The following is a 23690-nucleotide window of genomic DNA, read 5'->3' on the forward strand; positions in this document are numbered from 1 at the left end:
TAAGGCATGGCATACACCTTTTTATAAATATTGATTTTCAAGCCATGCAGCAAAGTATGCATCCAGAAAATAACCATATCCAGCAAATTCATGTTCGCTCCATGAATGCAAATACCTCATCAATGGCTACTCTCCATCATCTAAGAGACATAAGTTGAAACCAAGCATTGTGAAGGAAAGAGGGGGAAAAATGCAAAAAACTAAATTTTGTGACTAGATAAGAAGAAGAATAATTGCTTTGAGCAAGACTTGTTTATTTGATGTTTCCAAAACATTGTATTCAGGCAATTATTTTTGAAAGGGTGTGAGCTGATCTAGTTGGATTTGATTGTTATATTTTGAAGTTGTGGCCCCTCATTTCAGATTCTGCAAAACTTTAGTTTCATTAGGTTGTCTTGCTGTTGGTAGGTTCTTTCATTGTCACATTTAGTCCAGAAGAAAAGCTTTGCCTACCATGATCATAACCGGACGCCACTTTAAATTTCTTAGATTTTTTTTAAAATCAAATATTTGAAATTGATCTCCTAGGGGCATTGTTGAGCTTAATTTATTGAAAAGATATAACATTTGAGAAGAATGAAAGGGCGTCGTAAAGCTCTAAACCAGTTCTATGGCAATAGGGATTGTTAAAGATGCTTTTCATCAGAAAGGGACGCTAGCAGAAACTTTAGTCAACATCATTATTTATTGAACATAACGTAACCAAGGGAGTATCACAAAAAGCATATTTACTTGTTTTTGTCCCCTTGTTTTACTTGCGATGGCATTTTTTCAGTTTGATTTTGAGCTAGGTCTATAAAATTTTCTTCAACTGTTCTAGATATTGCAAAATGGTGTTAAAATGAGTTGCTATATGATATATAACAGCAGCCACTATTTCTTGTTTTCTAACTTCTATTTCCCTGGGTTCTTTCCTTGTTCTCTGCGATGTTCTTTTTTTTTTTTTTGTTATGCCATTGCATACTCTTGCTGGTAAATTGAGGTCATGCGGCTTTTTTTCTTTTGCCTTGCCTCCGAAAATAAATGATGTTCTTATAACATGTTCATGTTCTAAAAGTAGTAGGAAGTTGGATGGGATTAGCAATTCATCTTATGCTGCAATCAGCGGTATTTCAGAAAACCTCTCTTTCCTCCTCTATCTGTGCATCATACATGTGTATATGCATGCACACATGTTCATGTAACATGCATCCATCCATCTATCAAACAATAAAATCAGTGTCTCGAACAATATTTTTCTATTACATTGGCTAGTAGAAATGATATCTTTGTTGTCAAATGGTCAAGCATCAAATACTCTGGTGATTTTAGAACTTTAGTCTTCGAACATGGTATCAGAAACCTACTAAAGATATTGATGTCTCAAATTTAAAAACCTCAGTTGCATGTCATTGAACATGTGTAGTTACACTTGAACGTCATGGAGTCCTTTTAACTCCTGTTTACCTCCAGAAGGCCACATGCATATTATAGTCTGTATCCAAAGAGAAACATTAATCCAGCATAAATACCAATGAAGCAACAAACCATCTCACAAACACAATGATAATGTCTCATTGTGGAATGTATACTGGACAGTGGATACCTTGATAGGAACCAGCTCGTCTCCTGATCAGATGATTGCATTAGCTAGAAAATCAAGTTTATAATTTTATTGGGATAATACTTTCACCGATAACCAAAAGCACTGACTTAGAGAACCAGATCTACTTCAAGTATTTGCTTTCTCTCAACTGATCAGAATTAAATAAGTACACAATCAAACAATTAAGACATCCACATCTGAAACTGGCGCCTGCAAATGCTCGCTTATGTTAAGAATGTAACACACTTTAAATCAACTATAAGAACTTGTCTCTGCCAAGACGCTGCAAATGGTAATTGATGGTCCTTGCTGGATTTTTCGGCTTTCCTTTCTGCAATAAGGATCAAAGAATTATGAAAGGCAGAGAAGTATGCTTGTTAAAATAAAATTGCATTTTGATGGGAAAAAATGCAAAATAAAAGTGACGCAATAGTAAAGCTAGCCACAATAATTGCTGGCAAAAAAAAGAAAGATAAACCTGAGCTTCGGCACAAGCAAGCAAGAGATCTTTCTGCCGGACACATTTATCATCATTGTTCTTGTTCAGAGATAAGCAACCAAGGAATGACAGCATCTCCTTCATGCAAGGCTTCCCAACACCTCCAAACTTTTTGGTGTTTATGTACAAACGATCAGCCTTCCGGCCCATGCTGCTGGTTTAACCTACTCAATAGAGAACAAGAAAGCCTTAGCACATTTAATTAATTCAGAAGAAACCAGCAAACATTTCGAGTAGCTTCTCAAATGCTGCATGAATTTCTTGTTTTCAAAGGATTATGAACAATTCCAAACAAATGCATTGAGAAGAAGCACATTCAAAGAGCATCCATCCAGTCAAATAATTCAGAAGTCTCATCAGAAACTTAGCTCAGTCTATGTAGAATAATCCATTGACTTGTAGACATATATTACAAAATTTCCTACTCTGATTCTTCTCATAACACTTAAAACAAACAATAAAAACCCACAATAGTCTTGTTTGATACTACACTCAAAACACAAGTTACTAAAAGTTTGAACAGAAACAAGACAACATAAACTCAAAAATCCCACCTATATGCAAAAAGAGTAAATGAGTAATATATATTTTTCTCATCTATTCAACTTTCAAGAACTTGCAGCCCAATGTGCAAAGCATCGCAGAGATAATAAACTTCAATGGCAAAGATCCATTCTAGTCAAACCATTTTGCATATCAATCAGGCATTTTAAGTACAGAAGAAACTAAGGACCAGGATCACCCTAAACCCTAAACCCTAAAGCCTAAACCCTAGATCCTAAACCTTAAACCCTAAACCTTAAACTCTAAACTCTAAACCCTAAACCCTAAACCCTATCATAATTTGAAATTAGTCAATTTAGGCTGGTCAGACTAACGGATAAACAAATGTAATTTAACCTGTTCCTACGAAAAGAAAAAGATCAAGCCTGCAATGCTTGGTTTTTTATTCATTTTCCCTTTTCCTTGTTCTATTTATTGCCATAGACTTTTTTCCGTCTTTTCTAGTTACATATTTACTAGCTATCAAAGCATCTAACAAATATGAACCATACATAAAAAATCCCCTCTTAAAGTTTATTTTTTGATTCCCTTAACTTTTCTTTGGGCCCTTTTTCATAATTACAATTCTTCATCTCACCTTTTCTTTTTTATTTTTTGCCGGTCGTTTGCTATGATTCATTCATCAAGGGCGCACTAGACAAAGGACTAGGGCATTGCCTATTCAATTCTCTTATTTCATTTTCAGAGACCATGTTTACTAGGATCAACTCATAAATCTGACCAGCAAAATACTGAAATACCCAAACTCCAAACACTATATAAGCTTCGATTGCCAGCCATTATCCATAGAGAGGGAAACCGAGAAAGATCTCCATAGCAAATATATATTAAAATACAAACACAATAAAAACTAAGAGAATCACCGGTGATACTTTGACCATGGACTAAACGATATCAATAAGAAACATGAACGAGTTATTACTCCACTAAAATATAAAATCAATAGTTCCTTTAAGAATACCAAATGATTCATAAAGCCATCATAAGCCATTTCCAGTGAGGGAGATAGAAGGAAGGGAGGGTTAAGATTTTGGTTGGGGAAGGAGATAAATCAGGGCTAGGGTTTTCTGTCTGGAGGAAAGGTAAGATGATCATACTCGATTGCGGAGAGGAAAGGAGATCGGAGGCGGAGGCCGCGGGTTGAACGCGCCGTCGGGATCTCGATGGAGAAAGGGGCTCCTCGCGGCAGCGGCACGAGAGAATGGGTTGGAGCGACCGCCACGAGAGAAGAAGGGACTAGGGTGTTCGATCACGGTATTAAATAACGGCCGTTACTAACGGTCTTTAATAATTAATATTACATTATAATGATAACGGAATCAAGATAACAGCTTTTTTTCTTTTTCTTTCTTTCTTATTGCAATATTCGATTGTTGACTCAATCAAATATATTTTCCTACTTACAATTTTATGGCAAGTATATAATAATATTTTATTTGGTCAACAATGAAAAATAATTTATGTGATTAATAATGATTTAGGCAAATGACGATATTTTTTTGGTACTACATTATTTTTTGTGCAATAATAGTAACAAGCTATTTAAATGATTATTATTTTAAAATGAAAAATTTCAATCTTTATATATTTAAAAGAATAATGGCGTTATTGAAAATCTTGGTCTTGATTCCAGTGTTGTTCTTCTCTAGTTTGTGAGTAATCCAGCATGATCTGGTCATGGCTTTGCTTGGCCTGATCAATTTGCTCTATACATATGTGTTCCTTAGTTGGTGAGTTCATGTTAAAAAAATTAATCTTTTTAATGGAAAATAGAAACTCTGGCTACTACATAATACAAGAGCTATTTAGGAAAAAAAGAGACTCACGTATTAGTTTCTATATCAATTAATAGAAGATCTGTGTAAGCTTAGATCCTTACTTGCTAAACTTGGTTGATTTCTATCTGAATCTTTCTAAGATCTGTATAAGCTTTGTGAAATAATCAAATAACACACCATCTGCAAACCACTATAGGAGCTTCTATGCCAGAGTTCAGGAAACCCCCATGGAAGCTTCTATGCCAATATTCACAAGAAGACCAAATTCACTTCTTTTTTTTTTCTTTTTTTGTTATAACGGCTGCTTACACTACTCTAGTTTGAGTACAGTCAGCAAAATCAGAAAATAATAAATGACAAAATAAAAAAGAGGAAACCCCCTCGTTTGTCCAAAGAATCTTGCCAGAATACTGTGCAACAAAGGAGGCGACCCAAAAAAGAGCTTTCACCTTTTATTTTAGTACAGGAACAAGAGCTTTGGTGTTAGAGTCAAATCATTTTTAAAAGATTTAGTTTTGTTCAACCACCCACCAAAAAGATTAATTAAAATTTTAAAAGATTTACATATATATATTTAGTTGCTGTTCAACCACCCACCAAAAAAGATTAATTAAAATTTTAAGATAGTGGCTATGCATCACATTTGGTTGGGTTGGATCTAGAAGAATGTTGGACAGCCCTCTTTACTTGGTGAATTTGTGTATTTTGAGTCAGCTCCAATAAACAGTAATTATGTTATTAATTTGCCATGTATAAGATCTGCTAATGGAAGCTATATGATATTCACAGCAACCCCATGACTTCAATTTCCTCAGCAGAACATCATGTACTGACAGGATGATATACTTAGTAGGTGGCTTGATCTTGAATTGCTTAGTAATGCTGACTAGAGGAGAAATGCAAACTGATAAATGTAAAAGTAGAGGCTATGCTGTTGGTTAATCAAAAATAGACTGCAGAATTAAGTATAACTCTTAGCAATTGCTAATCCAGAAATTATATTGAAGGATAGATGTTGCAGCAATCCTTTTTATGCATATTTGCTCGAGGAAACCAAAGAGTAAGCCTCCAGGTTTCCTATATTTCCTGTACTACTTTAGAATTTTAAGAAAAGCTGAAGAGAAATTCAAAATGTACAGACTATTCCAGTAAGTTTCTTTTCAGACAAAGAAAGTCATAAAACAAACCAAATTAACGATTGAGGCTTGTCCCAATAATCATACCCCTATGCTCTGCAAGTAGAGGTTCGGGGTACAAATCTTAGATATTGTATCCCAAGCATTTGGTACAGGGTAATTAAAGAACCAGCAGATCTCCTCCATTTCCCTTTCTCCACTTAAAAAAAATAAAAGTAAAAAATAAAAATAAACAACAACAACTAGACCTTAATGATCATGGCATCGAAGGGTGAAACAGTAGAAACCTTCAAAATGCAAGCTGGCTTCCCAGGGTTACTTCATCCTTTCAGAGTCAATCTGCAACCTTGCGTGGAAACACTTTACTTCTGGACTTACCATCAACAGAAACAGGGTCTAAGTCATCCACTAAAGAGGATGCGTCCAGTAGCTTCAATTCCTAGATCCCAAGCACTGGTATTCTGATTGGGGTAAAGAAAATGAGCTATCATCTTAAATGTATGACCTTCGGCTACCAGTCACTAGTCACACTGCCATCAACAACAGAGTAATTCTAATGGTGAATACAATAGCATATCGCTTTTGTTTTAGTAAGACCAACAAGAAGGATCTGTATTTTCTTGCTATTCAATAGGTGAGAGGAAAACAAAAAACTGAAAATGAGATAGAGTTCAACTCCTTTGTCTTTTCATACGGCTGCTAGGTAGAAAGCTCACTAATCAGTCACAGTGACCCTTCAAGGTAACTTTTCGGTTCCAGATCTCACTTCAATCCCATTATCCTTGATCTACTGATGAAGAGAAGGCTCTGTTTTACTGGAAGCCAAGGATGTCCTGAGCAAAGATTCATAAGCTTCTGCATCTGGATAGGCAAGCTGCTTTAAGATCTTACAAAATGACTCCATTCCATCCACATCTTTTACTTCCTCAAAATACTTCAGAAATTCATTCACCAGTTTTTTCTTTGGTTTCCACCCATTTTTTTTTGCCAAATTTGTGGCAGCCTCCAAACACTTTAAAGCCAAATCCATTTCTTGGCTCTTCAAGTAGTAACTAATAAACAACTCAGAAGTCCGGAAGTCAGATTGAGCATTCTTCTGCATAGCCTTTTCCCAAAGAGTCAAAGCTTCTTTGACCATATCCTTCCTTAGGTAAGCCCCTATCAAGACATTCACCAACCTCAAGTCATAAGTCACACAAGCAGATTCCCACTCTTCAAAGCATTGCTTCAGTTCATCAATATTATCTAGTTTATTTAGAGCCTGAAGCATGATGAGATAGCTCATATTGGTGGTCCTTGCGAAGGCTGCCTTTAGAGATTTCCACACCCTACTGACCTCTGCTAAATTACCCGCACCTGCATACAAGCTTATAAGACAATGGAAAGCTGTACGGTCCCGCTTGTCAATAACCTCCTCAAGCTTCTTCAGAGCAGATTCGGCTTTCTGAAATAGGCCTGCTGAATTATAATGGGCAGCCAGATTACTATATATTGTCCAATCTAAGGTGATTCCTCCCTCTTTCATCTCTTCTATGACTCTCTCGACTGAGTTAATATCATTCATTGCAGCATAGCTGCTCATCAACATACAGTATGTAAAATTATCTGGAGATATATCATTTGCCTTCATTTCTTGGAATAGCTCTATAACCTTCTTGGGCTGGCCTAACTTTATGTGCAGGGTCATTAGATTGTTTTGGACCAGAGTGGTGGAAACCAAGTTCAGTTCTTTCATCTTCTCATAGAGAGCAATAGCCTTATCTGCTATTTTTTCCTGGATATAGCTGTTTAGCAGAGCTCCATAGGTCTGCTGGTTCTTGGCCAAGTCTGGAAGACTGGAAAAATACTCCTCTGCCATATCTATCCCCTTTACTTTTGATATAAGATTCAGGCGTACTGCATGGTCTCCAAAAGAAAACATCATTCCTCTCCTTTCCATCCAATCCATCAGCTGTGAATATAAGAAATTTAGTGATAGGAATGGTTGTCCAAGCAGATGAACTTTGCTGAATTATAATCACGAAGCAAGAGGAAATGATACATTATAACCTTCCATATGATTTTTGTCCATTTTACTTTTGTCTTTAAATAAAATATTGTTATTTGAATTTGAATGCCAGAATGGAGGAAATAAAAACATGAATTGATAGGACCATTTTATTTGAAGAACACTGATTATCAAATTCAGTCATGTAAAGTGAGCACCGGTTGAATCAACTATTGGCATGCATTAAGAAAGACAAGCCTATTTATATGGCTTGGGTTAAAGGAGCATAATATACTCCTCTAAAGGCTCAACATGTTTTACAACAAGCTCTTAACCCAACACCAACAATCCATAAATTCGTATAATCCAAGCTATAGAAGTCTAACATCAGCATATAGCACAAAAATTGAACAGTCACCAATATATGTTGATATAGATCATTAGAGGAAAAATCTAAGCCTTTGGCTAACTATATAAACAGTTTTAATTTTTTAACTCAAACTATGCATGCGTGCAGACTAGAAAATGCTATTGAAATCCACAAATATAGATGAGTTGTTCAAATTTTTGAAGTCATAATGTTAAGGACAACACTTTTAAACTAAAGAATATGAACAAAGAAAAATGTTAATTTTGCCATCAAATATCAAATTTATATGGTATAAAATCGCGGGACACATTTGTCAGTTTAAAAACAAATTTTAAGGTATCAATATGAGATACTAATTTTACCGCTTTAGCAAGATTGCGAATATTGAAAAAATGTTAATTGAAGAATACTACGACGATGAAATCTGTATAAGCAAAAGTTACACAAAAAAATGGAACAATTAAGATGAAATCAAAGTCACGAGTCATCCTGGAGCTACGGGAGAAAATGTCTAAACAAGATTAAGAAAAGTATGAAGGATTTCAGTTTAACCCACTGGACTATATGCTAGGTTGATCGGCCAACCTGTGCTATTTTTATATAAAAGGAAGCCTGCCACAAAAAAATAGATGATTGATTTTGGAATAGCTTTTAAATGAAATCAAGAAAGACTATATATGCATATGAGAAAGAAGGGTATGAACATATACGATATGGTATAGGAACTGTACGCAGAACCAATGGCATTTTGAGCAATCTACCAGCAGACAGTAAGAGGAGTTTCCAAATGCAAGAGGCTTGTGCCAGGTGATAATTTTCGATATGCGAACTCTGGATATTTACAAGGATGACTATTGGCGCGTGTTATTTACAAATGATATGCCGCGGTTTGATATGAAGGATAGACACATATAGAAGGACTCCAGGAAGAAGCTCCCGCTAACAAAAAGTTTCAAGATTAGTCAATTTAAAGAAAAGCACAAGGAAACAATGCTAATGGACATTTGCTGGAGGATGTTAAGAGACACCAACCCAGAGTATGTATATTGGAATACTTCTCTATTAAACAAAATAATGGATATTCGCCGTTGGAATTACCAACATGGCCAAAATAAGTCAAGGTTTACCCATGGCAATTTGATAACTCGGTATTAATTAACAAGCATCATACATGCGAGTGGTTCCATGCACCAAGGACAAGTTTTGGCTTGTTTGGACTCGGATTTGTCTGGAAATTTTGTTCCTATATCATCAACAATTATGATATGAGACGAAGATTTTGGCGAGACCATTTACGATTATCGAATAAGAAAAGAAGGAACTTTTGGTCTGGAGACGATGATACGGTGGGTGGAGCTCACCTCGAGGGCGTGCCTGTGGCGGTTGTACTTACGGAGCTCCTTGACGAATCTCTTGATCTCCACTTCCGTCACCACCCTTCCCTCCTTCAGCCATCCGTTCATCGTCTCCGTCACGCTGCCTCCCTGAGCTCCGCCCAGCGCCGACAGCCGCCGATACAACGGCCTCCACATCGGCGACCCTCCCGCCTCCGTCCCGGTCGTCGCCGCCGCCTTAGCCGGCGCCGGGGCCGTGCATAGCCTTCTCGCCACCACTATACCCCACGATAGCACCCGGATCGATTGCTTCGCCATGATCGATCAATCTCTAGTTCTAGGGTTTAGAGAGGGTTATGAAAACCCGTAAAATGGTGGAGCGGGGTTTTCCGTTCTCATCCGGGATAGCTCCTCGCTTGTTTTAGCTATCGTGGACGGGTACTCTTATCAATCAGGACCGTTGATTAATTTATAACTTTGAGTAAGGCCTGACTCGATCCCGAAGGAATCTGGGGGCTGAGAGACGGGTTGGTCAGGCTCAGCCCATATCAAATCTAAGAGGAAGCGGCAATACTCCTGCAAAGTTAATCTATCTTTTTATTTTTGATTCTTTTTTTTTTTGTGCATTAAAAGAAACTTAATGAATTAATGTTAACCGTAGTTTCAAATAAATGTGATATGATCTACATACTTTGTGATCTACATACTTTGTATTTCAATATATATATGTGTGTGTGTGTGTGTGTGTGGAGGGAATTTGATTCTAGCATACGAATAGAAATGAGTAACTCTCATTCTATCTGTTTGGTTCGAAGGAGTTTATTTTTATTTCGATTTTAGAGAGAATGAAAATGTTCCAATCCTCTAAAATCTAATTTCTATTTTCTCCAAATATTCAAATTTCATTCCGATTTTGACTTCAATTTCATTAATGAATCAGACACATCGAAGGATATGATCATTCTGATTTTCATTTCAATTCATTCCGATTTCAATTTTGATTCTGGTTGCAAACCAAACACTTCCTCAATTTATAAATTCTCTTATTTATTTATTTTGTTATTGAACTAAAATTTGAATTACCAATTTTTGCACCTTTGACTTTTTAGTTATTATATATTTAGAGTTGTTGCTTGCACCTCATTCAGTTATCATCGATCTAATCCAGTGAACTGACTATAAGATTTGAAAAGTTGCACTTTATCTTTCTTTTCACCTTATAACTCTCTACATAAAGCACATGTGCTGGGTTCTATTATAGGTAAATATTCCTTGTCATGTATCACATATAGGAGAAAACATAGATAACCGTGATCGGCATATAATTAAAAATTTTATTTATTATTTAAAATTTGATAACCATAATTTCACTTCCACGCAATGTGTTAGTGGACTCATGTCGAATCTATTTTTTGGTGAGGAGTTAATGTTATTGTGGAGGCTAGTGGAGAATTTCATGTTTGTATCTATTTCTAACGGCAAGTTAACTTATCACAAAACAATTCTATGTTGTAACTTAACAAAATAACTCAACTTATCGTTGAATTTGAGTTACAGGTATCCAAACAAGTAATCTAGCTACACCTGCAACTTGAGTTGTATGCGACTCTATTTATACAACTCTAAGCGCCCCTATATTGTACCAGAGGAGCAGGAGTTTTTTGGATGAACATCCCGAGGAAGCTACAGTAACTTAAAATCCTGAGGGGGCTCTAGTAATTGAATGACCCTTTCAATTTTCTCTGGTTCTCTATATCTCTGTGCATGTAATTCTCATCTTTTAAGTTGACATAATTTTTCACCTAACACTTCTACTAATAGTTATATGTTTTATATGACATAGGTTTGTGACTATCCACAGGATCTTGAACTCAAAATTCCTAGACATGCAATTATTTAGATGTCACCATCTATTGAAGTTTCGTCAATTACTCGTCTCTTTACTTTTCATGTTTAACTCTTTCACACGATCCCTGAAGTTCCGTCAATTATTTTTTGTTGGACTTAAGTTGAGTTTAACTATTTGATTCAATTCAACTTTTTTCCTTAAATATATGTTCTCAACTTGAACTAGATTTCTTACATTTTCAAGAATTTTGCTTAATTTTTTAACTCGAACCTATGTTACGTGGGAACCTAATTTGGGAGCGACAGAGATAAGCCTTACTTATTTATAGGGGTATGAACCGAGATGTTTAAGTTTGATGGATTAAGTCAAATGAGATTGGATTAGATTGAGTCCGATGCATCAAAATCCATACCTTATTTGACTTACCACCGACCGAAAGGAGTAAAATAACACATCATAGCTGAGTAAAACAACATTTAATGCAAACAGGGCCAATTTGTGAGGATCCATTAGGGTTTTTAAATGTATCATAAAATCATGAGATCTTATACTTCTGAAATTACTCGTCGCCATCACGAGGGCTTGACTTAAGTATGATCGTATAACAATTGGATTTGCATTGGATTAAGCATAGTAAGGAATAGAATCAAATTCAGGGGTATGATCAAAACAAGATCAAGGTCTTGAGTAGGTGCCATTATTTTCGATCTAGTCTCAAACTTGTTAAATCACAATTTAGCCTCAACACATAATTAATAAGATTTCTAATGAATATGAGAAAAATACTAGGTAAATCATCAGATTCGGGCTTTGTGAGGTCAGGTTAGTGACATATGACCAAAATAGGCTGTTAAAAGTATTTTGTATGCAATTTATCTATGACATTATGTTATCCTACAAATTTCTTATTCAATTACTCAATAAATTGATTTTTAAAATTTTATTATCTTCGAGCACATCTTATAGATATTATATTTATTTTTTATTATTTAGTTTATCATATTTTTTAAAAAATAATGATAATTTTTATATTTTATTATATTTTTTAACAAGCATTGCACGTCCTAATTTGCTGGTATCCATGAAAATTGCCAATATTATTTCAAACTTAATATAAATCACTTTGTAAATAACCCCTTGTCCAAAACCAATATCGCCACATTTAAGCACGTGACGTGCACCTGAATATTTTGGGTTACAATGAAGCGATATTTTGACCGAAAAAATGATCATATTTCCCTCCGCCATCCGTTGTGAAAGGCGGCTTTAATGGAGACCCTCGCTATCCTTCGCGCTCCCTCACTCCTCGTTTCCTCCCGCTCGCCTCTCGGACGCCATTACCGCTCCGGTGGAAACCCTATGTTTCGGGTTGCCTGCTCTCCAGTTAGATCTCAAGCGGTTCGTTTCTTTTCTCCCTCCTTTCACCCCATAGCGTGATTTCTTGATGGAAATTCTCATCGTTTTCTCTCCTTTGCCTTTCAGATTGATACGCCGAAATCCGAATACAAGCCTGGTATCTTTGATGGTCTGCTTCTGAAGGTTTTTAGGAAGAAAATGGTGGAGGTGAGCTCGATTCTCTTGCAGGAGATGTCGGATAAGAATTCCTTAAATTTTTGAATTAGATCTGGAACTTTTTTATGATAATTCAATAGATTATGCTTCAATAACTGTCTCTGTATGGTTGGATTTCGGATGTGAAATTTTGAATTTTTGAAATCTTTTTTGTTTAAAATTTCTATTCACTGACTATGGAACTCCGAGTATTCTCTTCTACGGTGAAATTAAAGTCCGAGTTCGGTAACTTTCTCGCAGTAATGTTTGTCTTCTTGTTTTATTAGATGTAAAAAAGTAATAGACGGTAACAAGTACAAGATTTTGCTCCTTCAAATGGATGATTTGTTGAAAACCAAATAAGCAAACACCGCATCAATTAGAAGACTAATTGGTTTACTGGTATTCTCATTTTTGGATAGCGAAGTGGTTCCCAGACAACATGTCCGTTTAGTTGTTTTCCCCATCAATTGATAGCATTTCTAGACTCATCAGCTGTGCGCACTTTTTTTTACAAGATTGTCTCTGACCTCTACATGGTCTGTATCAGTTGGCACTCTGCATGATATATGTTTTCTTTGTGCTAAAACCTTGCATGCAAGTACATGGGCAGACACACAGCCATGTTAAATGGATATTCTAGCTGTAGGAATTTGCTAGGGAAACCTTTTTTTCTTTCTAATCTAGAGTGTCTAGAATACCTATGTGTTGATGAAATATGCATTTAAGAAGCTTCATGTACCGGTTTGACCCATATAATCACATCATATTGAATCTGTGAATCTCATTTTGATAACTTTTACTGAAACAAACAGCATCATTTTAATAAATGAAGATCACAAACTGATATCTAAATATAAGTTTGAAGAAATGCAATTCTACAAAAAAAGTATGCATTTTAAAAATTTCAATAAATTTAAAAAAATTAGTGACTGGAGCAGTATTTGCGAATTAATTAATACTTGCTGATGCATGACCTCCTATGATATGCAGATAGGTCATGCCAGTAAGACTACTACCGCATCATTTTTGTGCTACTATTTCTAAGGAATGGCATACACCTTTATGTTAATATTGATTTTCATGCCACGCAGCAAACTATGCATCTAGACTTTATTTCAGACTCTGTATAACCATACCCAGCAAATTCATATGCCCTCCGTGAATGCCAATACTCATCAATGGCTTCTCTCCATCACCTAAGAAACATATGTTGAAATCAATCGTTGTGAGGAAAAGAGCAAAAAAATATGAAAAACTAAATTTTGTGACTAGATAAGAAGAATAATAATTGCTTTAAGCAAGACTTGTTTATTTGATGTTTTCAAAACATTGTATCCAGGAAATTATTTTGGAAAGGTTGTGAGCTGATCTAGTTGGATTTGATTGTTATACTTTGAAGTTGTCACTGCTCTTTTCACATTCTGCAAAACTTTAGTTTCATTAGGTTGTCTTGCTGTTGGTAGGTTCTTGCATTGTCACATTTAGTCTAGAAGAAAAGCTTTGCCTACCATGATCATAACCGGATGCCACTTTAAATTTCTTAGAATTTTTTAAAATCAAATATTTGAAATTGATCTCGTTGGGGGCATTGCTGAGCTTAATTTATTGAAAGGATATAACATTTGAGAAGAATGAAAGGGCGTCATAAAGCTCTGGACCTGCTATATAGCAATAGGGATTGTTAACGATGCTTTTCATCAGAGAGGGACACTAACAGAAACTTTATGTCGTCATCTCTTATTGAACATAACGTAGCCAAAAGAGGATCACAAAAAGCATATTTATTTGTTTTTGCCCCCTTCTTTTACTTGGGATGGCATTTTTTAGTTTGATTTTGAGCTAGGTGTATAAAGTTTTCTTCAACTGTTCTAGATATTGCAAAAAGGTGTTATATATTCATTATGTTAGGAACACAAGAAATAAGTTGCTATATAATATATAACAGCAACCACCATTTCTTGTTTTCAACTTCTATCTCTCTGGGTTCTTTCCTTGTTCTCTGCAATGTTGTTCTTTGTTATGCCATTGCATACTCTTGCTGGTAAATTGAGGGCATGCAACTTTTTTTCTTTTGCCTTACCTCAGAAAATAAATGATGTTCTTGCAACATGTTCATGTTTTAAAAGCTGTAGGAGGTTGGATGGGATTCTGAGAAGCCTGGATATGGTGGGCTGATTGAAGTTGCAAATCGTCTTATGATGAAGGGGAAAAGCAATTTGGAGACTGAGCAATCTGCGGTATTTCAAAAAACTTCTATATCTCCTTCTATATGTGTGCATATACATGTGTATATGCATGCCCACATGTTCATGTAACATGTATCCATCCCATCCATCTATGAATCTATCAATACTATAAGCACGTTTATATCAATCTATATGCATGTGCATGAGCATTCACGTGCATATGCGAGCGCATGTATGAAATGAAAATATGTGGTTTGTGCATGTGATATTTATATAGGTCTTTACTCAAACTTTTGAATGCATTTATGATTAGATATTTCTGTTTTAACACAACAAAAGACCAATAACTTCCCATGCACTCTTACAACTCGTGCATAAATTGGGGCATTTGCATGCATACAGACATGAAATCATGCACACTGCCATGCATGGATATGCACTCTCTGTTTCAATGAATGATACACTATTCATGCTTATGTTTTTCTGTGTAGTGTATGCCCTTCAATGGTTCTATAAATTTATATTATATATCAGGCACGTCTTTACATATATCACATAAAGTTTATTATATATCAAGCAATATTAAATGATAGTCAACTTAATGTTCACTTTGTCTTGATGGGTTATATAATTTTTTGTTTTGTCATGGTTTCTCCAACAAGTTTATAAGCTGGTCTCACGTTTTCAGATGATGATGAGTTGCTTTCCTTTCTCAGGTACTTTAGGGTTTTTATCAGCAGTTTTAGGTTTTTGAGATAACAACTGGATCTTGGCACTTTTGAGATGCCAAGAAATCCATAAATCATTTTGCAGTGCACATATTTGATTTAGAATATAGAAATTTAACCAATATGCAGACATGGATTAGGAGGATGTCAGAGGATAACTTCAGAAAACCTTTCAAATTTCCTTGTATATTTGCTTTTCATCTCAGCAACAGCCTTAGTGAAGAAGATGTCTTTAATTTCAGGTTGCAGGATTAGAAAAAAATAAGGAAAATACTTAAGAATATCTGGGTCTTTAGTAACAAAAAATGATTTGGACATTTTAGCAATTTGAACAGCCTGGCATTAAACAGGAAGCATTAACTTGGTCAGTATCCAGTAAAGCTAAACCCAGCTTAATCGTTAGGGCTTTTTCTTTGCATTGATATGTTATAGGCTAGATGCTTAGAACATAATGGTAAAATATTAAAATATAGCATACAGACCTGTACATTGGTAGTAGCATGGTAAAGTAAAATAGTCCAAAGAGCAAGGAAGAAAAAAGAAAACTGAATTAGCTATCTTGTACCTTGTATTGAAATTCCATGTCATCATAGATTCTGACCATTAAGACCCAATGTTTATATAGACGATAGCTCAAAATCCAGCTTGGAAAAGCTTTTGAAGGATAAAATCAATTTCATGTATGTCAAACATTCCAGAAAGCAGGTTATGTGGACATTCATTAAAAGAAGTTCAAACAAACATGGAAAATGTTGATTTACCATATGTATCAATAGAAGAAGGCATCTGTAATTTAGAAAAAATGGGGGGAAAGAAGGAAAAGAAAGAGAATAATTTGAAGAATTAGGTGCATGATATGTTGACCATTCGCTACGATGAATGGGTAGAGTTGGGGGGTACCCTCCCATTACCAACTAAAGGCTACACCAGACAACAAGGTCGAGAACCAGCAAAATGACTGACGCTCGTTATGAGCGGTTCTCCACAACTAGTCTCAAATGAGCAATTTGCTCAACCGGGTCTTTGGTCCCATCATGTATACGTCTGGGGCATAACAACATCCAAAGGAAAATGGACTGATGCAGTGGTAGCGGGTCAGGTTTATGATAACTTTGGTTACAGCCTAACATGTCTCATTCTCTTGAAATAATCTTCTGGATTTTCTGCTTTCTTAGTTGAGTCTTTGGAGGCCAAGGCTCATCCAGCTGTTCCATGTCACACTTGCCCCCCCACCTGGGACCTAAGGGAAGAGGGGCGTATCAACTCTCTCTCTCTCTCTCTCTCTCTGTCTCTCTCTTGTGCCTTTTGTTAGCTTGGTTCTTCCTATTCATCCATTCGGGAGAGGGCAGGCATCCCACAAACGAGGAACATCCTTCTTCTCTTCATGTATGTGCAGTATATTCTTTTACTGGTACGTACAGCTTCCTGTAGAGCTTTGTCAGCTTGTATTCTTAAGGAGGTTTAAAAGTAGGATTCTTCTATATCAACTTTGAAATGATCTTCTGTCTTTGCTCTCTGAATTTCGCACGGAGCCTAGCCTCCCTTCCATTTATCTTAACACCCAAATCATCTTAAATTGATAGTGGTTATGGAGACCTTTCATTCTCCAGTGGACTGTCAACAAACTCTAGTGCCTTCAGCTTCTGGTTTATCTCAGGAAGCTGAATGTTCAACTTGATTTCTGGATCAAGAAAAGTTTCAGGTTGACCATAATTCATCAATGGCAGATTATTGAGGCTTAATAACAATATAAGGTTCAAGATCTTCACAATATGAAGATTATCCTATTTTTTGTTTCTTCTTTGACCTTATATTTGAAAAAAAGGGAACAAACCAAACAAACCCCTCCCTCAAAAAAAAGAAAAAAAGGAAAAAGGAAGAAGAAAGAAAAGGAATAAACAACAGCAAACAAAAAAATAGAAAAGAAGTACATGCACATAACAGACATGATTTCAATTATTAGTTTACATGTACTATGGCCGCTGCACTATATTTCTCAAAGTTTGATAAACTTTCTACCTTTTCCTGCATAGACATGTGATCTTTATCTGCTTATTATATTTAATATGGCCTACCTTCAAAGAGCATATTTATTGTTAACCTTACTCTAGTACTTTGTGTCTATGTTATCTTTTTTTTTCTTTTCCGTGTGTGCGCATGCGCGTGCATGTGTGTGTGCATGTGCTTTTGTGGTTTATTTATCTTTCCTTTGTTAAGCATCTGACTTTATTACTTGAAAATCTTTCTCTGCCTATGGGTATTCTGGATGACAGGTCCGCATACTACAATCATTGTTTCCTCCATTCTTACTCATTCTTTTTAAGATGTTCATAGCACCTATAGGTGGTGGCAGAATAGCGTCCATGATGGTTGGTGAGTTATTGTAAATTCAATTTATCAATGATTACTGGTTTTCAATTTCAATATCTTATGTTCTTTGCTTTTCCCGTTCAATACTGTGCTATATAGAAACATTTAGTACACTAGCTGATCTTAAAACCTGAAATTAAGTAGCATAGTTTCCTATTTGAGCTTGATATGCATCTTCAATATTCCATTTTGTGGTGGTTACTTAAGGTTACTTTGTGTTCTGAAGCAAGAGCAACTGCACTTTCTTGTCAGTGGCTGATGGGCCCATGCTCAGTCAATTTAGTTGATCTGCCTGATGGGTCCTCTTGCACCAGTGGGGTACTGTATTTATCTGAAATTTGCAGTTTTTATACATTCATCCAATCCCTCTCTTGATTTATTGTGTCTACTTTTTTTGGTTGGTTACACTGGTACTCCATTCATGTAGGTGTTTGTAGACAGGTGCAAGTATCTGGAAGAAAGTAAATGCATTGGAATTTGTATTAACACATGTAAACTGCCAACACAGGTTAGTGCTGATTTACATATTTTCACTTTAAGATTTATGTTAATTTACTATGTCTTTTATACCATAAAATGACATGAAATTGCTTATTTCCCTGTATCTCTAGCAAATTATGATTGTTTCTTCCAGAAAAGGTGGTGCCTCTATCTAAGAACTATGATTTTCCACAGCTTCTTGTAGATAGGAGAGTGTTTCCCAAGTAAGGAGGCATTGCTACCTAGGAACTTTCGTTTACATAGTTTCTTGTAGACATATAGACATTTGAGGACCCTAATAGGAAATTTGAGAAGGAAGCAACGTGAAAAGGTAGAGAAGAAAAAACTTTTAAGAGCATTAGATTATATTTGGAGATTTACTAATTTGAATCCTCCTTCCGGGACTTCAGAATAAATATTTCAATTTTCTTATACTGCTGGAAGTTGATCGTATTACTAATATAAAATTTCATGATCTGATGAGAGGGTCGATAATCGAGGTTGCTATTCTTTATTATTCGTTCTTGCCGAACCCCTCACCACCATCATCAGGTGATTGAAGGACATATTGAGTTGTCAAGGATAAGTATTTTTACTGCCATTTTAATAGCACATAGTGTAGCATTGTAAAGCTGTTTTGTGTTTATAGTTATCAAGACAAACAAGATTCTTGGTGATAAGTTGCTAGGCCACAGGGGCAGTGACCCAGATGTTAATATTCTTCCCGATAGAAGGAAGGTTCCACAATCAAATCACTGTGGTGTAGCGCAATCCAGTGATTGGTCCCCAGTGTGCAAATGCTTGGTCTGGTCCAATTGATAGTGGTTTATGGTTTATGGGTTAGCATGGTAGTTCAGTTACGAGCATTGTCAATTGCTTGGTTCAGAGGGTGGAGATTGGCGTGATTCTGCATGATTTGACACAATTCAGAAGCAATCTGACATGGTTCATCATGGTAACATGGTTCAAGTGCAGGTTAGTACTGAATCAGGCACAAGTATGGATATCAAGCGACAACTTGCTGCCAGATGACAGACTGGTTATGTTGCTCTATATGCATTTGCAGGGGCATGCTAGCAGAAGAAGAATGGATATTATCCACCTAAAAGACAATTCAATTTATATAGCCATTGGCATGCCTTTTCACATATTAGGAACCATTTCATAGTTTGAGATGCCTTTTGCAACTAGCTATGGACCTAATGGCAATCCTCCATTTTTCCATCTAGGCTTAGAAGCAGCATTGGCAGTGTTATTGATTTGCATCTAATATTAAATGCTTCTCGCTGGCTCCAAATACTGAAACATGTTACAGCTGGACTCAAGCATGTATGTAAACATGGCATCGGCAACACCAAGTGACATTCTTTAAGGAGATACTGTAGTTCAGTTAACTCCAAGACGCCGATAGTTATGCGCTTAAGTACAGCAGTGGTAACCTCGTCCATTCCAAGTTTTATTGTTCGGACTGTAACTGTGGGCTGCGTAATTGTCATGGAGAGAGGAAAAAAAAATTGAAGTGCTATACCTTTGCATGTCAGATATCATCGAAGATCTGCTTGGCAATAAGAATTTGTTAAGCGTTCCAAGAGACAGAAGAGATGTCAATCTGATGTAAGGAATTTAGGTTTAATATGATTAAAGACTTAAATTATGTGTATCTGATTTTTTGCCTCCTTTTTTTTGGGAGGTAGGGGGCATTAGGAACCTTTAGGGCTTCTCTCTCTCTCTATCCTCCTAGAACACTCATTTTCTTGGCTATATGATACTTGGTTTATCTTTGATTGCCCATTAAGAGACCAGAGGAGTTGGCAGCCTTCCAAACGTAGTGGTTTGTGCATCGCTAGAACTTGGATGATTTTTATGGTAGGTTAACTACATGAAAAGGGCATGGTATCAATGCTCAAGATATTTGTGAATGGTAGAAATATAACATTTTACTAAATACTGCAGTATGATGTGAAAAAATAACAGCTTTCTCATTTGTCAAAAGAAGAAGAATTTTCTTCCTTTGGGCAAGATGTATGAAGAATGAATTTCAATCTTTGATGTCCCAGGAATGTCAATACCGTGAATTTCAGCATATTAGAATATATAATATATGTTACTTAAAATTTTTTTCTTTGATTAGTATTTATTTAATAATTATGAGATATCTGCTTTCAGACTTTCTTCAAGGAATGCATGGGAGTCCCACTACATATGGAGCCAAACTTCAGTGACCATAGCTGCCAGGTAAATTGATTTACATTGTTGTCTATAATGCCGTGCTGCTAATCTAGTTTTACCTCATCAGTAACTAGCTTTCCTTGTGTCGGAACACTTCTAGAGCTATCCGATACTGCATCTTTTAAGAGCCATTGACTATAGTCCCATTCGATTGTTATAGGTGGTAAAGCTTTTGTCTGTAAGGCCTTTAAACAATACAGTTAATAAAGCTCTTAACAAAAAGTTGCTTGATGTTTAGTAACTACGTTTATGAAATGTTGTGGAACTTTAACCGGTAACCAAACTGAAAAAATGCTTTTAGTATCAGAAAATGATAATAAAGAATATTATACAGTGATTTCAATTTTCTAAATATTCGTATTATGAAAAATTGTTACTAAAAATATTCTTAATCTATAAATTATTTATTTTGATATTTAATCTAAATGATATAATAAGTAATATTTTTTTACTCATTTAAAATATAAAAATATTTTTATAATGTTATAATATTATAATATAATTATAATATATAATAATATTGATAATAATAAATATAATATGTATATTGTTATTATGTTGTACTATCCAAAATTGTTATTATAAAGTATAATTAACTTATAATTTAGTTTTTATTTTATTTTAAATAATATAATAAACATATTTTTTTTTTATAGGTGATTACCCAGTAAAATAGAATATCATGATAGCAAATTGAATAATTCTTGATTTTAATAGAAACATAAATGTTTGACTTTATTCTATATTTCTTTCTTTATGTAATTCATCAATCGCTAAATAATTAAGTGGCATAATCTTGAAACTCAAAATCCTTAATTACATGACTACAACATTAAAAATGTACCAACTTAAATGATTATGGCAATAAAGGGTATTACATTAATCTTTTTAAAAAAAATTGTTGTGGAGATAAGAATCCAAATCTCTCGAGTGAGCCACCAGAAAAAGCTTCCCAACATATTTCAAAAGGCTTTTGCCCAACAGCTTAAAATTAGAGCTGTTCCTTCATCAATATTTTTCAACTTTAAAAGTAGCTAGAAAACTATTTCAAAATTTGGACCACACATCTTAAAATCATCCAAAAAAGCATCTAATCTTTTAGGAAGAGCTTTTTGACTCTTCAAAAACAATGCCAAACAGGGCCTATGTGACATGCCTTCGTAGAAAAGCAATACTTTTTCACCTCATTTATTTGTGAATGGGATAGTCTGGATAATTTATCTAAATATACCTCCTTGCAAACATGTTGAGCCCCATCAAAATAGCCATGTTGTACAAACCCATTTTCGTGTCATCAGAGTGAGCCACAAACGCAGATATGCTCCATCTCTCTCTGTCTCTCTCTCTCTCTCTCTTCCTTTGGGAAGTGAGGTGCTTAAGAGGACGTGGAAGCTATCACCACCAGTTACTAATTCGGGTTTCCGTTTGGCAGTTCAACTTTGGAATTCTGCCTCCACCACCGGCCACTGACAAAGCCCTCCAAGAGCCTTGCCTGGCCATATGCCCGAATGCCAGCCGTCGCAGAGACCTTGGCAGAAGTGGTGACATTGACCTATGCCCAAAGCTATAAAAAAACATTCAGAAACCTGTTATTGTTTTCGTTATTCACATGTACCACCGTGATTCTGTAAGCGTAAGATTATAACTGCAAGCCGATTGCACCATAAATCACGAAAGATGTGCGCAGATCTTTTCAAATCCGTCATCAGGCCATCACATTGTCCTGTCAATAATGGATAAGCTTTTCGGTTTAAACTTTAATGGCTGTATGCGTGCTAGTTCATTGCCCGTATCGGGCATCTACGGTGAGATTTATATTCCTGTTTTGATGGCCGCATAAACTAGTCCGTGGATATAATCCACATCAGAAGACAGCAGCTGTAGACAAAAGACGGACGGTAACGCCAAAAAATGGTAAGCTTTATCCCTGAAAATTAGGATGTTAGAATCTTTCTCAGAGATGATTCCCGCCATCTTAATATTTTTGGAATCACACAAGCCAGAGATTCTTTGGTCAGAAACAATTTTTCACTCTCCCACCGTTTGTTCTCTAGATAGCTCATCCAGGCATCCAAACAGCCAAGCAAATTGTTCGTTTATCGTTGCCGCCAAAAAAGCGCTTCGCCCATCCTCCGGAAAGGAGAAAATTCTGGTGGCAATGAAGAGCAAATCAGAAGTCTAGGTTTTGGGCTATACTGATCATGCGTTGTTTATTCCAACAAAATAACGAACCTGCCATGTTCAAAAGCAGACATGTTCCGCGTGCAAATGAATCAGGTACAACATAAATTCAATCGTCTCTTAAAATACTCCAGCCAAACTTCCTGAAGCCTCTATCTAAAATATAATGTCAATAGAGCTGGATTCAAATCAGGAGCAAATGAACCGAAGACACGCCGAACAAATAAAATATACTTCACCATAAAGAAGCCTCATGAAAAGCACTTTCGGATATGTATCTGCAATTTACGAACATTTGTTACTACTAAATCCGTCACAGCTCTCCCACTGCTCAATTAAAATTCAAATGTACCGGGCAACAGCAGAACATGGGGAATAGTAGGTGCCAAGTTCATCAACTACACCATTTTGAACATGCCTTTTGAGCAAGAAAGTAGGATTACCATTTTGAACATGTTAACTTGCTGGTTTCCCATATATACTCATATCTAATTGAGCTCCTGTGCGTGCATATCCAGCTGACTCAATTATCAGCTTAATTAGACTGAGCCTTGTGTCTGATTTTTGAGACTTCGCATGCTAATAGACACCTCAATGACATTTTAATTATTCTGCAAACCGAGTAATCATAACAGATCTCTTCGCAAATCTCTGTTATTCATAAACAACTGAGTGCTACTAGGAAATAAAAGAAACAATGAGCCAGTCTGCTCATCTACCACTTCGGTGCACGGAAGGAAGTCACCTAGTCTGATAGCAGCCAGACGTCATCATCTTATGCTGTATTTCTACCTGGACATTGACACCTACATATCATCATCACTGCATCTGAGTTTCAGCCCTTGTTTCCTGCTGTTTAG

General features: G+C 35.9%; 3 protein-coding genes across 4 annotated transcripts; 1 reads left to right on the plus strand and 2 right to left on the minus strand.

Annotated features, from left to right (window-relative positions):
- Positions 1–1625: 1625 nt before the first annotated feature.
- LOC103700988 (uncharacterized) lies at positions 1626–3903 on the minus strand. The gene is made up of 3 exons (XM_008782908.6): positions 3746–3903; positions 2064–2248; positions 1626–1916 (listed from the first exon to the last, which is right to left on the minus strand). The coding sequence occupies exons 2-3, from the start codon at positions 2232–2234 to the stop codon at positions 1842–1844; spliced, it is 246 nt and encodes an 81-aa protein (XP_008781130.1). The 5' UTR covers positions 2235–2248; positions 3746–3903; the 3' UTR covers positions 1626–1841.
- A 1697-nt stretch (positions 3904–5600) lies between these two features.
- On the minus strand, positions 5601–9766 carry LOC103700987 (uncharacterized). 2 transcript variants are annotated; one of them, XM_039124533.3, is made up of 3 exons: positions 9281–9690; positions 9091–9162; positions 5601–7513 (listed from the first exon to the last, which is right to left on the minus strand). In XM_039124533.3, the coding sequence occupies exons 1-3, from the start codon at positions 9569–9571 to the stop codon at positions 6350–6352; spliced, it is 1527 nt and encodes a 508-aa protein (XP_038980461.3). In that variant the 5' UTR covers positions 9572–9690; the 3' UTR covers positions 5601–6349. The 2 variants fall into 2 exon arrangements, with proteins under 2 accessions (XP_038980461.3, XP_008781129.4); XM_008782907.6 differs by lacking the exon at positions 9091–9162 and having other exon boundaries at positions 9281–9766.
- Positions 9767–12299: 2533 nt separating this feature from the next.
- On the plus strand, positions 12300–22410 carry LOC103700985 (beta-carotene isomerase D27). The gene is made up of 8 exons (XM_008782905.5): positions 12300–12500; positions 12585–12665; positions 14789–14893; positions 17844–17943; positions 18167–18258; positions 18368–18448; positions 20587–20655; positions 22082–22410. The coding sequence occupies exons 1-8, from the start codon at positions 12372–12374 to the stop codon at positions 22217–22219; spliced, it is 795 nt and encodes a 264-aa protein (XP_008781127.1). The 5' UTR covers positions 12300–12371; the 3' UTR covers positions 22220–22410.
- Positions 22411–23690: the final 1280 nt, after the last annotated feature.

Source organism: Phoenix dactylifera, chromosome 8 (genome assembly GCF_051530095.1).
Source record: "Phoenix dactylifera cultivar Ajwa chromosome 8, Ajwa_hap1_PhDact_Kaust_v1.1, whole genome shotgun sequence".
NCBI lineage: Eukaryota > Viridiplantae > Streptophyta > Magnoliopsida > Arecales > Arecaceae > Phoenix > Phoenix dactylifera.

Coding starts and splice junctions, on each gene's coding strand:
- LOC103700987 (XM_039124533.3), bottom strand. CDS start 9,571: ATGGCGAAGCAATCGATCCGGGTGCTATCGTGGGGTATAGTGGTGGCG. Junction 9,163..9,280: donor GCCACAGGCACGCCCTCGAG/GTGAGCTCCACC, acceptor TTGATGATATAG/GAACAAAATTTCCAGACAAA. Junction 7,514..9,090: donor GTGCATGGAACCACTCGCAT/GTATGATGCTTG, acceptor TTATATTCACAG/CTGATGGATTGGATGGAAAG.
- LOC103700988 (XM_008782908.6), bottom strand. CDS start 2,234: ATGGGCCGGAAGGCTGATCGTTTGTACATAAACACCAAAAAGTTTGGA. Junction 1,917..2,063: donor TTGCTTGTGCCGAAGCTCAG/GTTTATCTTTCT, acceptor TCCTTATTGCAG/AAAGGAAAGCCGAAAAATCC.
- LOC103700985 (XM_008782905.5), top strand. CDS start 12,372: ATGGAGACCCTCGCTATCCTTCGCGCTCCCTCACTCCTCGTTTCCTCC. Junction 12,501..12,584: donor CTCCAGTTAGATCTCAAGCG/GTTCGTTTCTTT, acceptor TTTGCCTTTCAG/ATTGATACGCCGAAATCCGA. Junction 12,666..14,788: donor TTAGGAAGAAAATGGTGGAG/GTGAGCTCGATT, acceptor TAAAAGCTGTAG/GAGGTTGGATGGGATTCTGA.